Consider the following 18,604-nt stretch of genomic DNA (forward strand, 5'->3'; position numbering starts at 1 on the left):
CAATCTACAAATCAGCAACGATCTTGAAAAAAGCACACAACAGTGAAGGGGTGAATCTATAAAACATCAAGAGTGCAAAACAGACACACCCAGACACACACACACACAAACACACTTTTATACACAAACACACCAAAAAATTCTGATTATACATGTGTTTTGCATTTTTAAAATGCTCAGTTTGTCCACCAGATGGCATCCATCTTATTTCAAAAATTGCTTTTATGAGGCCTAGGCTTGACTCTAAAATGAAATACAGCTTTAAAAAAAAATTTAAAAATACTTTTTTTTTTAATTTTTAATTTTTTCTATTATGTTCAATGGGGGAAATTTTGTCATAATTATTGCATTAATACTAATTATAATTTTTTTTTTCTTTTAAATTTTCTCAAAACACCAAAAAAGAAAAGAAAAAATATTATAAAAAATGAAAGTAAGGTCAATCTGTTCTTCATATAAAGTGATCGAGTTTGCACTAAACCTCTCAATTCACATGGGTCTTCTAATCTATGTGAATAAGTTGCTGTTTTCCTTATAGTTTTCCTGTTTCGTTGATTCATTCCCGTATTCCCTCATGAATGAACTCGTCTGCCCTTATAAGCCCTCAGAATTGTTTGTAAGGAGGTTGTAATACCCGTTCCCTGTGTTTACCTGTGCCATTTGGATTGGATTGTTTGCTCGATGTGCACTGGTCACTACCCTACCCGTGGCAATATTATTCTCTATTTTCATTTTCAGATTTGCTTAGTATTAATCTCACTAAATTGTGATACACAATTAAAATGGTCAAAGTTTTCTTAATAAGTAAATATATATTTAGATTTATATCTTTGGTAAGGGTCACCGTGATTTTCACATATTTTGTTGATCCTGGAACAACATTCCTGTCGAAAAATGTAGTCCTCCCCCTAAACCTAACCCTACATATAAGTTACGTGTAATATCAGAGGGAAATTATAGTTTATAGATACACTCTAAAAAATGCTGGGTTGTTTTAACCCAATTTTGGGTCAAATATGGACAAACCCTAAATGTTGGGTTAAAAATGTAATGTAAAAAATTAACCCAACGGCTGGGTTAGTCCATATTTGACCCAAAGTTGGGTTAAAATAACCCAGCATTTTTTAGAGTGTAGATAAAGTCAAGTCAAGTCAAGTCACATTTATTTATATAGCGCTTTTCACAATACAGATTGTATCAAAGATAAGCCTAAACTGGAAACTCATCCCTCAAAGCTGATTGGTTGACTGAAATGAAGTGGTTGGTGAAATTAAGTTCATCACTGAAGGATTACAATTTGGTAAATGGGGGTTATAAGGTGTAACCGTATGGGGTCCCTTTTAAAAATCTGCTTAGGGCCCCTAAAATGTGAGGGCCGGCGCTGGCTGAGAGCAGATCCACTACATCTGCAGAGGGTGTTTAAGCCTCCGTGTGTGTGTGATGGCTGATCCTTACATGACATGAAGGGATTACAGCGGAAATCTGGATTAAACCGAGAGAGAGAAAGGGAGGTGAAGAGGACATGAGAGGAGTAAAGAGGAGAAAATTACAGGATATGAGAGAATAAAAGTTGACAGCACTCTAAAAAAATGCTGGGTTGTTTTAACCCAAATTTGGGTCAAATGTGGACAGACCTATAGCCGTTGGGTTATTTTTAACCCAACATTTGGGTTTGTTCATGTTTGACCCAAAATTGGGTTAAAACAACCCAGCATTTTTTTTAGAGTGAAGAACACTTGCTTTGCATTTGCTTTCTCTTCATCCGATCATGCATTAAGTCAAGAATTTCATTAAAGGTGCATTATGCAACATTTCATGTTAAAAATAGCCGTTTTTCTAACCCATATGCTTTAACGATTGCCTGAATGAGCTCTTCTCTGATCACTGCGATTGCCTCTATAATCCTGTACAGTGAAATAAATAAGAGGGATTCGGGACAGATTTGAGACTGGGCGTGACGTCATGCGCGTTCACGCTCGCCTGGCGGGTGTGTGTATTCTCCGCCATTCTCCGTATCAGCGAAAACAACTCGAGCGACACAACTTTAGTCAACTTTCCACAAAAGTAGAAGATGGATTCAAAGAGACCGGCTTGTTGTTCATTCCAAACCCCGACGCAAACGCCACGTAAGACAAAGAAAAAAAAACGTTTGTCTAGCGCCAGGCGTCGGAATAAGACGAGAGTCGACATCGGGAAGCTTTCGACGAATGGAGAGATCTCCGGTCGGCTCTGGCTCAAACGGGATCAAAGTAATAACTTATATTCATGAACGTGTTTCCATAATAATACAATCATAAGTGGATACAGTAAACACATAAAACAGTTCAATATGGAGATAGATGGAAACAAAAACCAACGTTTTCCCCTCACACACACATAAGTGTGTAATTTACTCAAATGCCTTTCCTTTCATATATTTAAAATGCTTTATTACCTCATTATGACTGTAACAAAAGATGTGTGCAGCTGATGCTCCATTGGTTATGAACAGCTTGTGCAAAGGTGCGTGTGATCTATGAGCGTGCACACCTCTGGTTGCAGTTTTGCTCGTCACCAGAGGGGGCGTAGTTCTGCAAAAACTCAGAGACTTGCTCAATGCACCTTTAAATAATACATTCAATTTCGTTTGCTTTTTACTAAACCCTATCGCATGCGGCATGTGTCGTCGCATGGGATCATTCTGATACTTTTGCGTATTTTTTAAAAGTTTGATTCTGGTCGCTATTCACTGCCATTATATGAACGACTATGAGCGAGACATTTAAAAAAATCTTTTTGTGGTCCATAAAAGATAGGAGGGAATATGGCATTAAAACAACACCAAGGTGAGTAAATGATGACTTCATTTTTTTCATTTTAGGGTGAACTATCCCTTTAAATCTTTCCTCGCCATTGATGGAATCTCACATCTTTTATGACACACCGCTTTAGTTTCCGGCAATACATGTTTTTTTCATGTATTAGAAGCACTGCTCACACACACATTATGGAAACAATCATCGCTCATCGTTTGAATCCGATCCAGACGAAGTCGGACTAAAAAGCAATTTACTCAGCTTTTTGCTCAGAATAATCAAAAATTCTGCAGCTGACAGGAAACTTTATTTAAAAATAAATAAATAAATACATTTTATATATGCAGGAGGAAAAAGAATTAAAATAGAGTTAAAGGTATATTTCAAATATATAAAATGAAAAACTAAATAGGTATACTTGCAGTACAAAACTACTAATCCAGGAGTTAACAGAGTATACTTCAAAGTGTACTTTCATAAACTATAAAATGTGCTACAATATTTGACAAGTAAAACTGCAGAACAAACAAAAAGTGTAGTTGAAAACTGTTACTGTTACACTTCAATTATTCTTAAAAGTGTTCTTAAAAAGTGGGCCAATTTAGTCCCAAGTAAGTAGTACTGAAATACAGTTACATGTGCACTACAAAAACATTGGTATTAGTATATTTATTACATAAAAATATACTTAAAGTATACACTTAAAGGGATAGTTCACTCAAAAATGAAAATTCTGTCATCATTTACTCACCCTCAAGTTTTCCAAACCTTTATAATTTTCTCTCTTCTGCTGAACACAAACGAAGATATTTTAAAGAATGTGTATAACCAAACAGTAATGGGTCGTATGGACAGTAAATGGGTGATATCTTTGGGTGAAATATCCCTTTCATAAAATTAACTTTAAGTTACTATTTTTGCAAGGTCATATATGCTCGAAAACAAATGTGCTCACTTTATGTTAACAACACCATTAAGTTGCATCAGGGATATTTGCCAAATTACTACTAGGATAAAACCAACATTTTTCTGCTATGCGATTCTGACATCACCCTTTTACTCTGTGCCAACCCATTCAAAGACTTCAACCAAGTGAGAGGTTGATTTAAATAAATAAAAACGGGAAGACTTGCATTGGTAACCCTGGCGACCCTGATGAGTTCATAGCCTTTGTTTTTGGGCCCATTTCTTTTAAAGCTACAGAGACCATAAAAACAACATGAACACTGATCTCAGAAGGGGATCCATCGGGCAGTGAAGTCTATTCAATCTGTCATTTCACCTCCATTGGGAATTCAGAAGCTCTTTCTTCATTTAAAACGTGGGATTAGAGGAGGAGGTTTGCCTCCTGTTAGCCATGCATGAAGAAACACTTACAACTTTGGAAACAGTCGGCAGAAAGAGTGATCCCGAACTGCCGTGCTTCTCAGGGTAAACCATAGACATAGTTGCTGTTGGGAACGGCCTGATGAAAGAGGCGAGGTGATAAAAATACAAACTATTTTATGTGGCCATTAGGTTTCCCAATGTGTCTGTAATTTAGGCAGTTACCAATGGAGTTACCAATGGAGTTTATATATTTCCCAATGTGTTTAGGCAGTTACCAATGGAGTTACCAATGGAGTTTATATATTTCCCAATGTGTTTAGGCATTTACAAATGGAGTTTATATATTTCCCAATGTGTTTAGGCATTTACAAATGGAGTTTATATATTTCCCAATGTGTTTAGGCAGTTATCAATGGGGTTTATATATTTCCCAATGTGTTTAGGCAGTTATCAATGGAGTTTATATATTTACCAATGTGTTTAGGCAGTTATCAATGGGGTTTATATATTTCCCAATGTGTTTAGGCAGTTATCAATGGAGTTTATATATTTACCAATGTATTTAGGCAGTTACCAATGAAGTTTATAATTTAAAAAAAAAATATGGGCCGATATATCGGAATATCGGATTTTAAACCCCAAAAATATTTGTATCATATTTGTATGTAACACACTGGCAACCAATTTAGGTATTATAATATCGGAGTAATGTGTTCTCATCTACGAACCCCAGTTAAAAACCTGCCTGCGGCATTTTGGACCATCTAAAGCCGTGACATGGAGGATTGGGGTAATCCAATATACAGTGAATTACAGTAGTCCAAACGAGATAAAACAAAAGCATTTGAGACAGTTTTAAGATCGTTAAAAGAAAGGTTTTAACTGTAGACAGACATCTAAGATGGAAAAAAACACGACTTTACCACAGAATTTATATGTCGGTCAAAGTTGAGAGATGAATTAAATATTTCCCAGTGGGTTTGATATAAGAGTTTAAATAATCGTAGTCAGTATTCGGGTTTGCTTTTCCCACAGAGGGACCAAAAACAATTGCTTCAGTCTTACTCTCATTTAAGTGCAAGGAAAAGTCAAGATTGTACCTCAGTTAAACTGGCAAGCAAAGTTTCTAGTCCTTGCTTGTCATTATGTTTCAAAGGGTGTCATCTGCATAAAAATGAAAGACACTCCATGCTTCCTAAAAATTGAGCCTAGTGGTAGCATATAGTGACAATGAAATGGGAGCCAGAATAGAGCCTTGAGGAACACCACAGGTAACATGTGCGACAGATGATACAGATGGCGGCAAAGAGGAAAAACTACATACAGCAGCTTTAATATTTATAAAACATTTATAATATTTATATATTTATAAAACCATTTAACTGTCACCGTCCCACAGGTGGGACGCTTGCCATTATATTTTTAAAACAATAATATCTTAGAAAAGACCTTAAGTAATATTGACAAACTATATATCATTTGAAAGCTTACAATCTCTAGTTTCCATATTTGGTGACTGATTTTCAAAATAATTTACACAGGAGCCGTAATTTATCAATTTTCAACAAGAATATTTTCATACTCATAAAGCATGTTCAGACCTTTATTTTGAAATAGCAATGAACATGAAAAATCATGAAAAAAAGTTAGAAACCTCAGTTTGATTTCATGCCAAGAGTTCAAAAGATAGCATCCATTCAATTATTTTAGAAAAAAAGGTCTGAAAGTGTTTTTAAATATTACGAAAAAATAATAGATTCACCATTTGTGATGTGGCAATAAGCTATAAGGTGCATGCGTGTTCTTCGTATGCGATTCCTAGAGGTTGAATTCATATCAAAATCTGCCAAACTTCCCATACTACTTCTGAATAGGATTTCTACTTCATAAATTGTGTGAAATTTGTGAAATTAATGGTTCAGATCACTCAAAACACATATGGAAATGGAGGCACCCTTATATGGGCTGTAATGGAGTCTGGTTGTGCCCTAGTGGAAGCGTTCGGTACTGCGCTCAAACTAAATCTCACTGAAAGCTCATTTTTTGAGATATCGAACTAAAATTTGAAACACAACTTGTTCAGATTTTTGGCTTTGATTTTTCTGCAGTTTTAGAGTAGCCCAGGTTTTGAAAATATATATTTTATATAAAATATGAATAATTATTTTTTTTACATTGTACATTTCTATAAAACTCAAACTCAAACTTCTATAACTTTTTTTCTTTTTCACTTTCATAATTTATTTCACTTCGAGAAAAATCTGCCAAATGTCTTCTTTAAAACCAATCTTACGTCTATATTCCAAAGCATTCTTGAATTACTACCATTTAAGTTTGAAATGAGCATTTCGTCTATTCAAAAAAGGGGGTGACAGTAAAGAGGTTAATAAAAGGATATAAGGAAACATTTAAAAGCAAAATGATTTAATTCATTTGAATGCAAATAAATATTTCTGTTTAAAGCTGTAGTTATTAATGTATAATGCAGGACTTTTAATTATAAACAAGCCCCGATACACCAGGAATCCTACTTTGAAATGTCTTTATACTTCCAGCAGATGACAGGTGAAAGAGATCAAATATGCACTCTTTAAATCATCTAACAGTAAAAGTAAACAGAGTCGTAAGTAATCAATAGTTGATCACAAGCAATTGCTGGGTGTCTGTTTACTTGAAAGATCCCAAATTTTATAAGCAGCAACAGCATTTTCATTGGAGTAGAGGTTGACTTTGAGAAAATGAAGCCCTCTCAGTCACTGAAGCAAATACACCTGAGGGTCTTGTCAACAAAGTCTGGCTTTGATGTGCAACTGCATATGTGAAGCAGAGCTCAACAGGACAACTGCCGACTGAAGTCACAATCAGTTATCGTCCAGCGGGACGTGAACGCTCACAAGCATTCAATGCTGTCATTCATTGTGTGCACAAAAAACATGAAGATGCTGGCACAAAAATAAAGAGAGCCTACGGGGATTTATGTTTGAGCAGCCAGAGAATCAGAGCTGGAGAAAGACCTCTCGTTGCTGCCGTGCCGTCCAATCAAAATGGCCTTTTATCTCCATCCGAACTACATCAATGATGGATGGTGTCATGTATGGCCAATTGCTTTAGGATATTATTCAATTTGTAGGATATTGGGTGACCAAATCTCAGAACGCAATACAAAGCCGTCATGAATTCATGTGCTTACCGTTTTTTTTTTGGTTCAGCACAATTCCAAATGCTTCTATATTGACGATAAAACATTTGCTAACAAAGCTTTGTAGCTACATTACCCTTCAAATCACGCGAATTGAAATTACGAATTGAAAATCCGCCCAATTTCACAAAAACTCCCAATACAAAGTTTGGTAACGCTTCCTTTTACAGTACAGTACTTACAGTATACTTACAGTGTACTTACCTAGAAAGTACTGGCTAATATAAGGTAAGTACATGGAATAGGGGTAGGTTCAGGGTTAGTACTAGTTATTATTACCCAGTAATTTTAGTTACTAAAATAAGTACATATTATTTATATGGGTAACTGGACTGTAAAAGGAAGCATTACCAAAAAATTTTACGCTCACATGATGAGGTGGTTTTTGAGGCAATTCGGAAAAGGAATTTAATATAAAATCGGAAAAGGAATATATATATATGAAGAGTTCAGATGCAAAAGCCTCTAAGTGCCATTTGAAATTTTCTTCTAGAATGATAATTTTTATCAAGCTTGTATATTTAAGTTCAGTGATTTCACTTAAATGGCAATGATAATTACCTATTAATTGTTATTTAAGTGAAATTACTGAACTTAAATATACAAGTTTGATAAAAAAATCATCATTAAAGAAGAAAATTTCAAATGGCATTTAGAGGCTTTTGCATCTGAACTCTTCATATATATATATATATATATATATATAAATGGAATATAATATAAAATATGACAGTTTTTTCGCATTTACAGATCATCTGGCGTACGTAAACTGCGATCATTCTTTAAAGATGACTTGGACAGAAGACGAGAGAGAGCTTTTTTATATTAAAATCCTAAAAGACAAAAGAATTACGGGAATACTGGATTATTAATATCAAAGAAATGCCACAATTTATCAAGACCTTGAAGCAGAAATGAGGGAGAAACACCCAGAAACACCTCATACGTGACGCAAGTATAAGTGGCTTTCCTCGCCATTAATGTTGGATAACACGCCTATGTCTCCCATTAAAAATAACGGCTAGTGTGTTGGCTGAGATACACACAAACCTAACAACATCCGTTGCCATGATTTTTGGATTTTGAATTAAAGTAAAAATGAAACGCAGAAAAAAATAAAATTTTAGTCACATAACATCGGTTAATGGAAACGCCGTCATTTCACAACAATTTAAAAGAAACGCAGCTAATGTCTACCTGAACCAGCAGCCTCCATAACATATTCTGGCACAGGCCTTATCTGTGACCCAAAACAGTAACACTTTACTTGAAGGGGTGTGCATAAAACTGACGTGACACCTTCATAACCATGACAGGACACATGTTATGAATATGAAGTAGGGTTTATGCATGTTTATGACAACTGTCATTAAGTGTCATTCACTCAATTATGACATTTTTAATGCAAATATGACATTGTTTGAGATGTCTTTGTCATGACACCTTGACATAAACCAATACTTCATAACCTGTCAGTTTGTTATGACAACTTAATATTACTAAGACAACACAACTTGTCATAAACATGACATAGCAGATTAATGATCAAACTTATGAAACCACCTAGCTTTATTGGTTAACATTACATTAAACTGTCATGTGGTTGGTTTTGACATTGGCTGTCATGAGGCCATTACAACTGTCATGAATATTTTTCGAGTCCTAAACTACAGAGGTATAAATTGAATTTGTCATAAAAATGTCATAATGGCCTCATGACAGCAAGCGATTGAGGGAATTGAGCGAATGACACTTAATGACAGTTGTTATAAACATACATAAAACCTCCTTCATATTCATGTCATGTGTCCTGTCATGATTATGAAGGTGTCATATGCACACCCCTTCAAGTAAAGTATTACCGACAAGACTATATATAGACTATTATTTATATATTTTGAAGACCAGAGACCAAGTTGCACACACAAGCCACAATACTTGGTATACAAAACACGGTAACGATCAATGGATCATTTCTGAGTCTGAATGAACTCCAGACTTCTTAAAACAGCAAGTTAAACTTAGTGAAACTGTGAAAAATGCAACCTTATGAATTATTAATAACTATATATTATTTCTACTTCGGGATTGACACTTGCCCATGGGGATTAAATAATATATGGTTATTTTCTGCAAGTTCAAACATTTTGAAAATATTAGTGCAGGCTGAAGGGTTGGTCCCAGGCACACACTTCTACGAAACACATATTCTTTTGTCAAAACATTGAGAACCGGTACTCACCCCTGGAGTATTGGATAATGTCTATCCTACCACAGATCCGCCCTATGTTGGAGGTTTGCTAGTTTTCTAGTTGTGCTGTAGCTGCAGTGTGTCTCTTACGTCTCTTACGTGCAGCACCTCCTCCTCCACTGTCATAATCTCAATAAATCCTCTTTAAGTTTACTTTGAGAGTTGTCTTAACTTAAATATATTAAACAATTAGACAGATCCTGAAGCAGCTTATCTAGCCCAACCTACCACACAGTATTGTTTTTAAACCACACAGTATTATATTCACTCACCTAAAGGATGATTAGGAACGCCTGTTCAATTTCTCATTAATGCAATTATCTAATTAACCAATCATGCATTTAGGGGTCAAGACAATCTCCTGAACTCCAAACTGAATGTCAGAATGGGAAAGAAAGGGGATTTAAGCAATTTTGAGCGTGGTATTTCACAATCTGCTCAGTTACTGGGATTTTCACACACAACCATTTCTAGGGTTTACAAAGAATGGTGTGAAAAGGGAAAAACATCCAGTATGCGATGGCAGTCCTGTGGGAGAAAACGCCTTGTTGATGCGAGAGGTCAGAGGAGAACGGGCCGACTGATTCAAGCTGATAGAAGAGCAACTTTGACTGAAATAACCACTCGTTACAACCGAGGTATGCAGACAACACACACAACCTTGAGGCGGATGGGCTACAACAGCAGAAGACCCCACCGGGTACCACTCATCTCCACTACAAATAGGAAAAAGAGGCCACAATTTGACAGAGCTCACCAAAACTGGAGAAAATGTTGCCTGGTCTGATGAGTCTCGATTTCTGTTTTTGAAGAGTCAGAATTTGGCGTAAACAAAATGAGAACATGGATCATCATGCCTTGTTCCCACTGTGCAGCTGGTGGTGGTGGTGTAATGGTGTGGGATGTTTTCTTGGCACACTTTAGTGCCAATTGGGCATCGTTTAAACGCCACGGCCTACCTGAGCATTGTTTCTGACCATGTCCATCCCTTTATGGCCACCATGTGCCCATCCTCTGATGGCTACTTCCAGCAGGATAATGAAAGCTCGAATCATTTCAAAGTGGTTTCTTGAACATGTCAATGAGTTGACTGTACTAAAATGGCCGCCACAGTCACCAGATCTCAACCCAATAGAGCATCTTTGGGATGTGGTGGAACGGGAGCTTCGATCCCACAAATCTCCATCAACTGCAAGATGCGATCCTATCAATACGGGCCAACATTTCTAAAGAATACTTTCAGCACCTTGTTGAATCAATGCCACGTAGAATTAAGGCGAAAGGGGGTCAAACACAGTATTAGTATGGCGTTCCTAATAATCCTTTAGGGGAGTGTATACATATACTCATTCTGTGTGCTTTACATCACTTCATCCGACGCTTATCGTTGGCTACCAAATAATCTGTTAGTAATCAGATTGAAAGGGGTTATTCATTCCTTTTCTAATCCAATCAAGAGGACATAAACACTTGATCAGATTGAAAACTGATACTGGAAAGGACTGCGCATGTGCAATGACGTATGACACGCGAATTGCAACAGTTGTTAAATTAAATTAAATGTCATAATTCTCCCACCACTCATCGTCTGAGAAGTGAAGCAGAACTACTTAGTTACACTTTATTTGGAGCGTGGGAAGGGGTGCTTTTACTGATGGATAAATATAAGCAGCACGGCACAACGGTTCATGTGCTCGTCGTCTCCTACTCAGAACCCGAAATATCCGATCACAATATCATACTTGAATTCAATAAGCCCTTCCAGCCTGTTCTCACGTAAATGAGTCGCTATAACACGTATTGTTGTGTAATTTATAAGCGAAAATGAGTTTTTACGTGCATTTTCGCGTGCATTTGATACGCAGTTCATTTGCGTGTAATACACACGCACCCCACACCACTAATTAACTACTAAACCTACCCTAACCAACCCATGCGTATCCTATGCACGTAAAAACTCACTTAGCGTATAAATTACACTACAATACACATGTGTGTATTAAAGACGCAATTAGTGTAATGGTGTTGGCCCGTTTTTTTGCACAAATGCTTGTAAATGCAGTCTGCATGGCTATAGGTGCTTGATTTTATACACCTGTGGCAATGGGTCTGATTAATACACATGAATTTGATCATTGATAATATCGTGTGTCAAAACTTTTGTTCATATGGTGTGTAAATCATGCAATATTTGAATATACAGTACGGTTGTGCAAATGAGATTTGAGAGCTAATAAAGGCCAGGGTTGACAGAGAATATTAACAAAAATGTTGGCCTGTTCCTCACATTAAACCACAGTGTATGAGTCAACATATGAGTCATATGGGTTTCCTTTGTGGAGCTTGACTGCTACTGATCACTGTACTGTACGTTTCTTTGTCTGAAAAGAAAACAGTGAATAGCTTTTTGAAAATTTGTTTGGAAAAGCATGAGGGTGAGTAAATGAGTGACAGGTTTTTACTCAATTGAGTCATGTGCCAATAATTAATACAATAGTTGAGACTGAGAGAACTTGACATGCATCATGATGCCTTTATTTTCTATTAAATTCTCACGGCTCCTTTTTTTTTTTCTTTTTTTTTTTTGCAATGTAAAAACCGAATGTGGTTGAAGGTCCATGCATCTTTTGTTGTTTCATCTTGTTTATTTACTACATGAACAATTCTTAATTTAGCCAATAAATTCATCAAGGCAGCTGCAGATTATTTGTTCAACAAACTATTTGGGGAAAAAATGTACATTTTTAACAGTGCACCTTAAAGGAGTAGTTCAGTCGAAATGAAATTAGGGTTTTTGATGAAAACATTCCAGGATTTTTCTCCATATAATGGACTTCAATGGGGTCCAAACGGTTCAAGGTCCAAAAGACACTTTCAGTGCAAACTGCAAACTGTTCAAAGGGCTTTAAACGATTCCAGACGATGAATAAGGGTCTTATCAAGCGAAACGATTTCTCATTTAATAAATAAATAACAAAGTTTAAGTTTTATAAGCTCAAATGCTCGCCTTGCTCTGTTCTGTGATGACTCTCCTGTTCAAACTCGTTCATCAAAATGAACAAATCTTTTCCAGAGTCAAGTCGTTCATTTCGTTAGTTAAATGAACCAAATGACACGAAAAAAAATGTGTTCATTTTGATGAACGAGTTTGAACAGGAGAGTCATCACAGAACAGAGCAAGGCAATAATTTGAGCTTATAAAACTTAAACTTTGTTATTTATTTATTAAATGATCGATCATTTCACTTGATAAGACCCTTATTCATCGTCTGGTGTCGTTTAAATCCCTTTGAACAGTTTGCAGTTTGCACTGAAAGTGTCTTTTGGACCTTGAACCGTTTGGTTCCCATTGAAGTCCATTATATGGAGAAAAATCCTAATTTCATTTCAACTGAAGAAATAAAGACATGGACATCTTGGATGACATGGGGGTGAGTAAATTATCAGCAAAAGTCTTTTTTAAAAGTAAACTACTTCTTTAATCAACAGTCTATGGTCAATCTCAGACCATAAGCCACACACAACAGAAAAAGGGAAAGTCGGCACTCACCGTTAAGCATTGCATATTCTCAGGGTTTGCTGAGTTGGAGACAGCAGCATGGTTTGCTGTAGCAGCTTCTGAGGAGATAAAAACAGGAGTCGAGGGCTGTCTCTCTTTCACACACACACACACACTTGTTACAGAAAACAAACAAAGCTGTGTATGGGGAAATTTTCTCCAAGTTCCTCACGGTAAGAGACGTCCTCTGTCCCAGGCGAATCCTAAAATACTATGCGAGAGACGTAAGATAATTGAATAATTGTATATGACCGCTTGGTGAACCTGTGAACCTTAATCATATTTAAACAACTACTGCTTTGTTCACAGTCTCCATGCTACAGTAAGGCTGTGTATCCTCACAAACACAATTTTGGCTGTGTTATTTTTGTCCCCTTCAAAAATTGCTCTTAAGAAATGTCATATTTATTAAACATAAAAAACATAAAATTGTTAGTGTGTTTAGAAAAAAAATGTCAATAAACTTTACAAAATGGCCTAGAAACAACCCTAGGTAATAGTAGGTACAGCAAATTGACAAGCTAGTAAGAGAGCGCTCGATTGATCGTTATCAGCCGATAATAGCTTTATATAGTTTGATCGATGGTCTCTATAAAGGAGGAGCGGAGACATCGCAACGACAGCAAGAAACTATAGGGCTGTGTCTCCAAATCAGCTAGATCAGAGATTATTAAAAGATCATGGGTGTTGGAACCATTGTATACGAGTGGCACAAGACCCACCCACTTTTACCGTCTCTAAATAAGCGCATTTGTCTGTTCGCTTTTCAGAGCGCCGTCAGTCAAATCCATTCCACTTGAGAGAAGCCCTAGTCAATTTAAAGGGATACTCCACTTTTTTTTGGAAATAGGCTCATTTTACCACTCCCCCAGAGTTAAACAGTTGGGTTTTACCGTTTTCAAATCCATGCAGCCAATTTTCTGACATTTAGAAGAATATCAGTAACCAGACAGTTTCTGGTCTCATTGACTTCCATACAGTGTTGCCAGATTAAAAATTTCAAAGTATCGTACCAGAAACTCAAAATTATCGTATTTGGAAGAAAATGAGCGTACACGAGTCCAACGGACAGAATCCAGCTATTTTTAAGACGTGAGGTTGACTGGATTGTTGGGGGGGGGGTTATTGAGGGGTTAGTTGACTGGATTGTTGACGGGGGCGAGGGAGACGCACACACGCAAGGTCTCTCTACCATTCTCTCTTACCTTCATTTTCTCCTCACAATCATGATGTAGATCAACAGCTAGATCAATGAGTATAGTAGCGCTAATGACCTCCGATCACAAAAATCTGAAATTATCGTACATTATGGGATTTTTTTCATTATTGATCGTACATCGTACGATAATTATCGCAGTGTTTCCTCTACATTCATTCTCCCGTGGCGGGCCGCCACACTTAAAATCCTCCCGCCACGGCTGCAGCTTCTCAGTGACGTCCGATATTCTGCATATTATTATGTTATTTTGTTAAGCCCCACTAAAGGCATAACAAACTTTGTAAAGCACAATCAAGTTTTCACCCTATATTCCAAGACTTCTAAAGTCATTGCATAATGTGTAATTTTAGTCGCTAAGTTAAAGTTAACGGAAAGTCATCTCGCCTCAGTCATTCTCCATTCAGAATTCACACAGCTCGTCGCGTTCGTTTGCGACACGACGACACTCTCTTCAAGGTCAATATTCCCATTATTATACTTCATTTGTAGATAAAGCATAAAGGTCTATGGTTTTCATAAAATGACTTTATCTTGCTGGAGTGGAGTTTATTGCCCATACCTTTCACATTCCCTTTATGTAAGATTACAGCATGGAGTCGAGAGAGTGCTATTGTTCTTCATGCGCACTGAAATTTAAAACTGTTAAAAGAAAAGGCTCAAAAAACTGTTGCATATAGAATACACTAAGCATTAGTGCTGCACGATTAATCATATCGCAATCGTAATAGCGACCTCAAACCTATGCAATTATATAACGCAAAATGCCGCGATTTTATATGAAATAAACAAATTAGGGCTATTAACGCAGCATCTCTTCTTTTTTGTCATCCTTTGACTAGTGTTACACGATCCTGTTCTTATTCGTGCAAATGCCTTTTCGCATTTTGCACGACAAGAACTGAAAAGCTGCCTGTGAATGCCCTAAATGAGACTCGCAGAAAGACGCGCGCCATAATGAGCATGCACTGACGCGTGCCAGATTACAGTTTTCTTTCGAGCTTGAACGAACAATAACACACACAATTATGCCAAAATGTCGTTTTGTCGAGTATCTTCATAACGTAAGAAAAGTCTTAAGGACGAAAGGAGTTGTGCTATGAGGCGCATGTGAGATCCGCGTCTCGGCAACGGGTGCTCTTAAAGGGCCAGCAGCGAATAAAGCGTTCTTTCAGTCAAGTTAAAAGAATAAAGGGAAATTAGAAAATTACTCACTGATCTTGACTAAAGAACTTTTGTAGCTTTAATAAGGATTATTCTATATATAATTTATAATTCATGTAGCACATACTGTTTGATAACTTTATTCAATTTCTGTATCCTACCTGTTAAGACAGGAAGGGCACAGGTAAATATGGTTTTTATTATGGGTTTATGTGGGGATTGTTTGAAGTTCACTTTTTTTTAGCCTAATAATTTTTTTTAAAAAAGTTGATAGCTTTCACTGTAATGATGGTTTGGTTGATGGTTTATTGATCATTATAGGTGTTATCAATCATTTAGTTGTTGTCTGTAGTTTGAGTTGAGAAATAAACATTAATACACAGAATGATCACTAATCTGTGTGTGCATTTTACTTTAGAACCAAGCAAGTTGGACTCATGAAACCATTTTATTATATCGGAATCGCATATCACAATTGCAATATTGACCTCAGTAATTGCAATGGCAATATGACATTTTCCCCAAATCGTCCAGCCCTACTAAGCATATTATAGATATAATCCCTTTGCTATGTTCTTTTCAATGTGAAGCATTGCTTGCTGTGACTTGGTGTTGCTTCAAGTGCATCATTCTGCACACGGGATGCGCATGATCGATTATAATACTTTGGGGAGACAAGGCCCCCCCACCGGGGAAATGGGCCTGCCCCCACAGCTTGGAAAAATCCTAGAGGAAACACTGATTATCGTACAAATACGATAATTATCGTACATCTGGCAACACTGCTTCCATAGTATATTTTTTTCCTACTATGGAAGTCGACGAGACCAGAAACTGTCTGGTTACTGATATTCTTCTAAATATCAGAAAATTGCCTGAATGGATCTGAAAACGGTAAAACCGTTATATTTGTCAACGAGCCGCAACTGATGAAAAAAGCCGCCCGTTGTCCCCTTCCAGTCAAATGTTGCATTGCGAACATCAATAATGACCAATAATAGTCAATAATAGGAAATGCCCATGTCATCAGCGGGATAATCCACGGATAGCTGTGCATTTAAAGGGATAGTTTACCCAAAAATGAAAATTCTGTCAGTATTTACTCACCCTCGTGTTGTTTCAACCCCGTAAGACCTTCGTTCATCTTCCGAACACAAATTAAGATATTTAAGATATTAAGATCGCTCCTGCATAGGCTTCTTGAGGGAATGACTCTTGCTGGCATCGAAAAGTCATTAAAGACATCGTTGAAATAGTCCAAGTGACTACAGGGGCTCAATCTTAACTTTATCAAACGACGAGAACACTTTTGTGCGCAAAAAAACAACAAAAATAACAACTTTATTTCAACTATTTCAATTTCAACGATACTCATGACATCGAAACAACGTTGATTTTGCTCATCGAATTAACGTTGAACCAACGTCAGACGCGGCATTCTTCACAGCTAAATGAAAATCGAAAATTGGTTTGCTTTCATAACGTTGAAACAGCGTTTATTTCAAGTTGATTTTCCGTTAGTTTTGAAAGAATGACGCGTCTGACGTTGGTTCAACGTTAATTCGATGAGCAAAACAATGTCAGATCAACGTTGTTTCGATTTGCTATCTGGGACACACCTTTGCGATGCTGTTTGCGAATGTTCGCTGGAACGATGGTTTCGGGAAACACGACTCGTTGAACTATGCTGATAACGACGGAACTTGCGACCATAGTTGGCTAACGATGCTTTCAGGAAACACCTCTGATTGGTTACAAGGTCGTTTGTGACGTCAGAAACACCAGCGATTTCAAACCGTGTTTTTGAGACCGTCTTTGGTTCACTGCAGTTTTAAGGAGAAAATAAATACTCAGCAATGCTGTCCACTTATGAATTTACACATGGTTTGTCTTAAAGCATATTAAAAACACCATATAGACATATAAACAACATTAAAAACTTGATTTTCACCACAGGGGGACTTAAAATGTAAATGTATATTCAAAGTCGTTCCAATGTTTGCAAAATGCTGTATAAATAAACGTGACTTGACTTGATTTCTTATTGTCACTTGGAAAAATAATCTTTTTATGAGCTCCACCAAGTCATAATTGTTATGTAACTTCGTCGGCTCCAGGCACTGACGGACCAAACGCTCAAATCTTATTGGTTGGCCAGTGTTTAAATGTTGATCTGAACAGACACTTTAACTCAAAATGGTTATCGTCACACTGCATTTTCATTACATTAAACTTGATGTGAACAGGCGTTTACTCTCACACAAACCATTTTTGATTATTTCATGAGATTTAATTTCATTTTAATAAGATATCTTAAGAACGTTGGCTGCTTCTCAACTTCAGGTTTAATATCCTGACCCACACATTCACTCCCTGTGTGCAAGCATTATGCAATCTACCCACACTAAAAAATGCATTAAAGAGTAGCATGGCCCACTTCTGCTTAGAAGGGTATCAACAATTTAAAATTGCTTAGGTAACTTGAGCGAAAAATCAGAGCGAGACAAACCGAGACAGATGGTTATTAAAGCATTAATGTTAATCCATCACTGACATACTGGCATACAACCCAGCCACGAAGATAATGTTTCAATTAATTCACCCAAGGGAACAATAACATCACATGAAAATAAATGTCTCGTTAATCTAGACTCCTAAGGAAAAGAAACACACATCGGAGAGACGAGGACAGATCCCTCACCTGATCACTGATGTTCAGATGTTGAGCGTGTGGAAGTTATTCCCTCAAACTCAGTTTCAGCAGAAATGATGTTGCTGCTGTTTCTCTAAGCGAACGCTTCAGCATGTGTGTGTGTGTGCAAGTATGATTCTTGATGTTTGCCTTCTTCCATTCTTTCTCTCTCTCTCTCGCTCTCTCTCTCTCTCCCCATGTATGTAGTCCCGCCCCTTTTCAGAGCTGCACTTGTTGTGCTCTGTCTTTCGGTTTGTATTTCCACAGCATGAATGTAAGATCTTACAGATTTATGAATGAACCGCTCGTTTATGAATTCAGACATTACAATGCACATGATAACTTACGTTAACTCTACAATAGAGCTACCGCAAAAACAGAAGTTTCAAACACAATAAT

At 36.9% G+C, this 18,604-nt stretch overlaps 1 protein-coding gene across 2 annotated transcripts in view; it reads right to left on the reverse strand.

Annotated features, from left to right (window-relative positions):
- rgs3a (regulator of G protein signaling 3a) overlaps window positions 1–18,360 on the reverse strand; it is a 125,249-nt gene extending 106,889 nt beyond the window's left edge. The window contains exons 1-2 of one of the 2 annotated variants that reach the window (XM_089129806.1): window positions 18,215–18,360; window positions 13,125–13,192 (exon numbers count right to left, since the gene is read on the reverse strand). In XM_089129806.1, the coding sequence (XP_088985932.1) occupies window positions 13,125–13,139 (15 nt within the window). In that variant the 5' untranslated portion in view covers window positions 13,140–13,192; window positions 18,215–18,360. The remainder of the gene's footprint in view (window positions 1–13,124; window positions 13,193–18,214) is intronic. The other variant, XM_089129805.1, reaches the window with a different exon arrangement.
- Between the last annotated feature and the right edge of the window lie 244 nt (window positions 18,361–18,604).

Source organism: Pimephales promelas, chromosome 4, assembly GCF_988280905.1.
Source record: "Pimephales promelas chromosome 4, fPimPro1.hap1.1, whole genome shotgun sequence".
Lineage (NCBI taxonomy): Eukaryota > Metazoa > Chordata > Actinopteri > Cypriniformes > Leuciscidae > Pimephales > Pimephales promelas.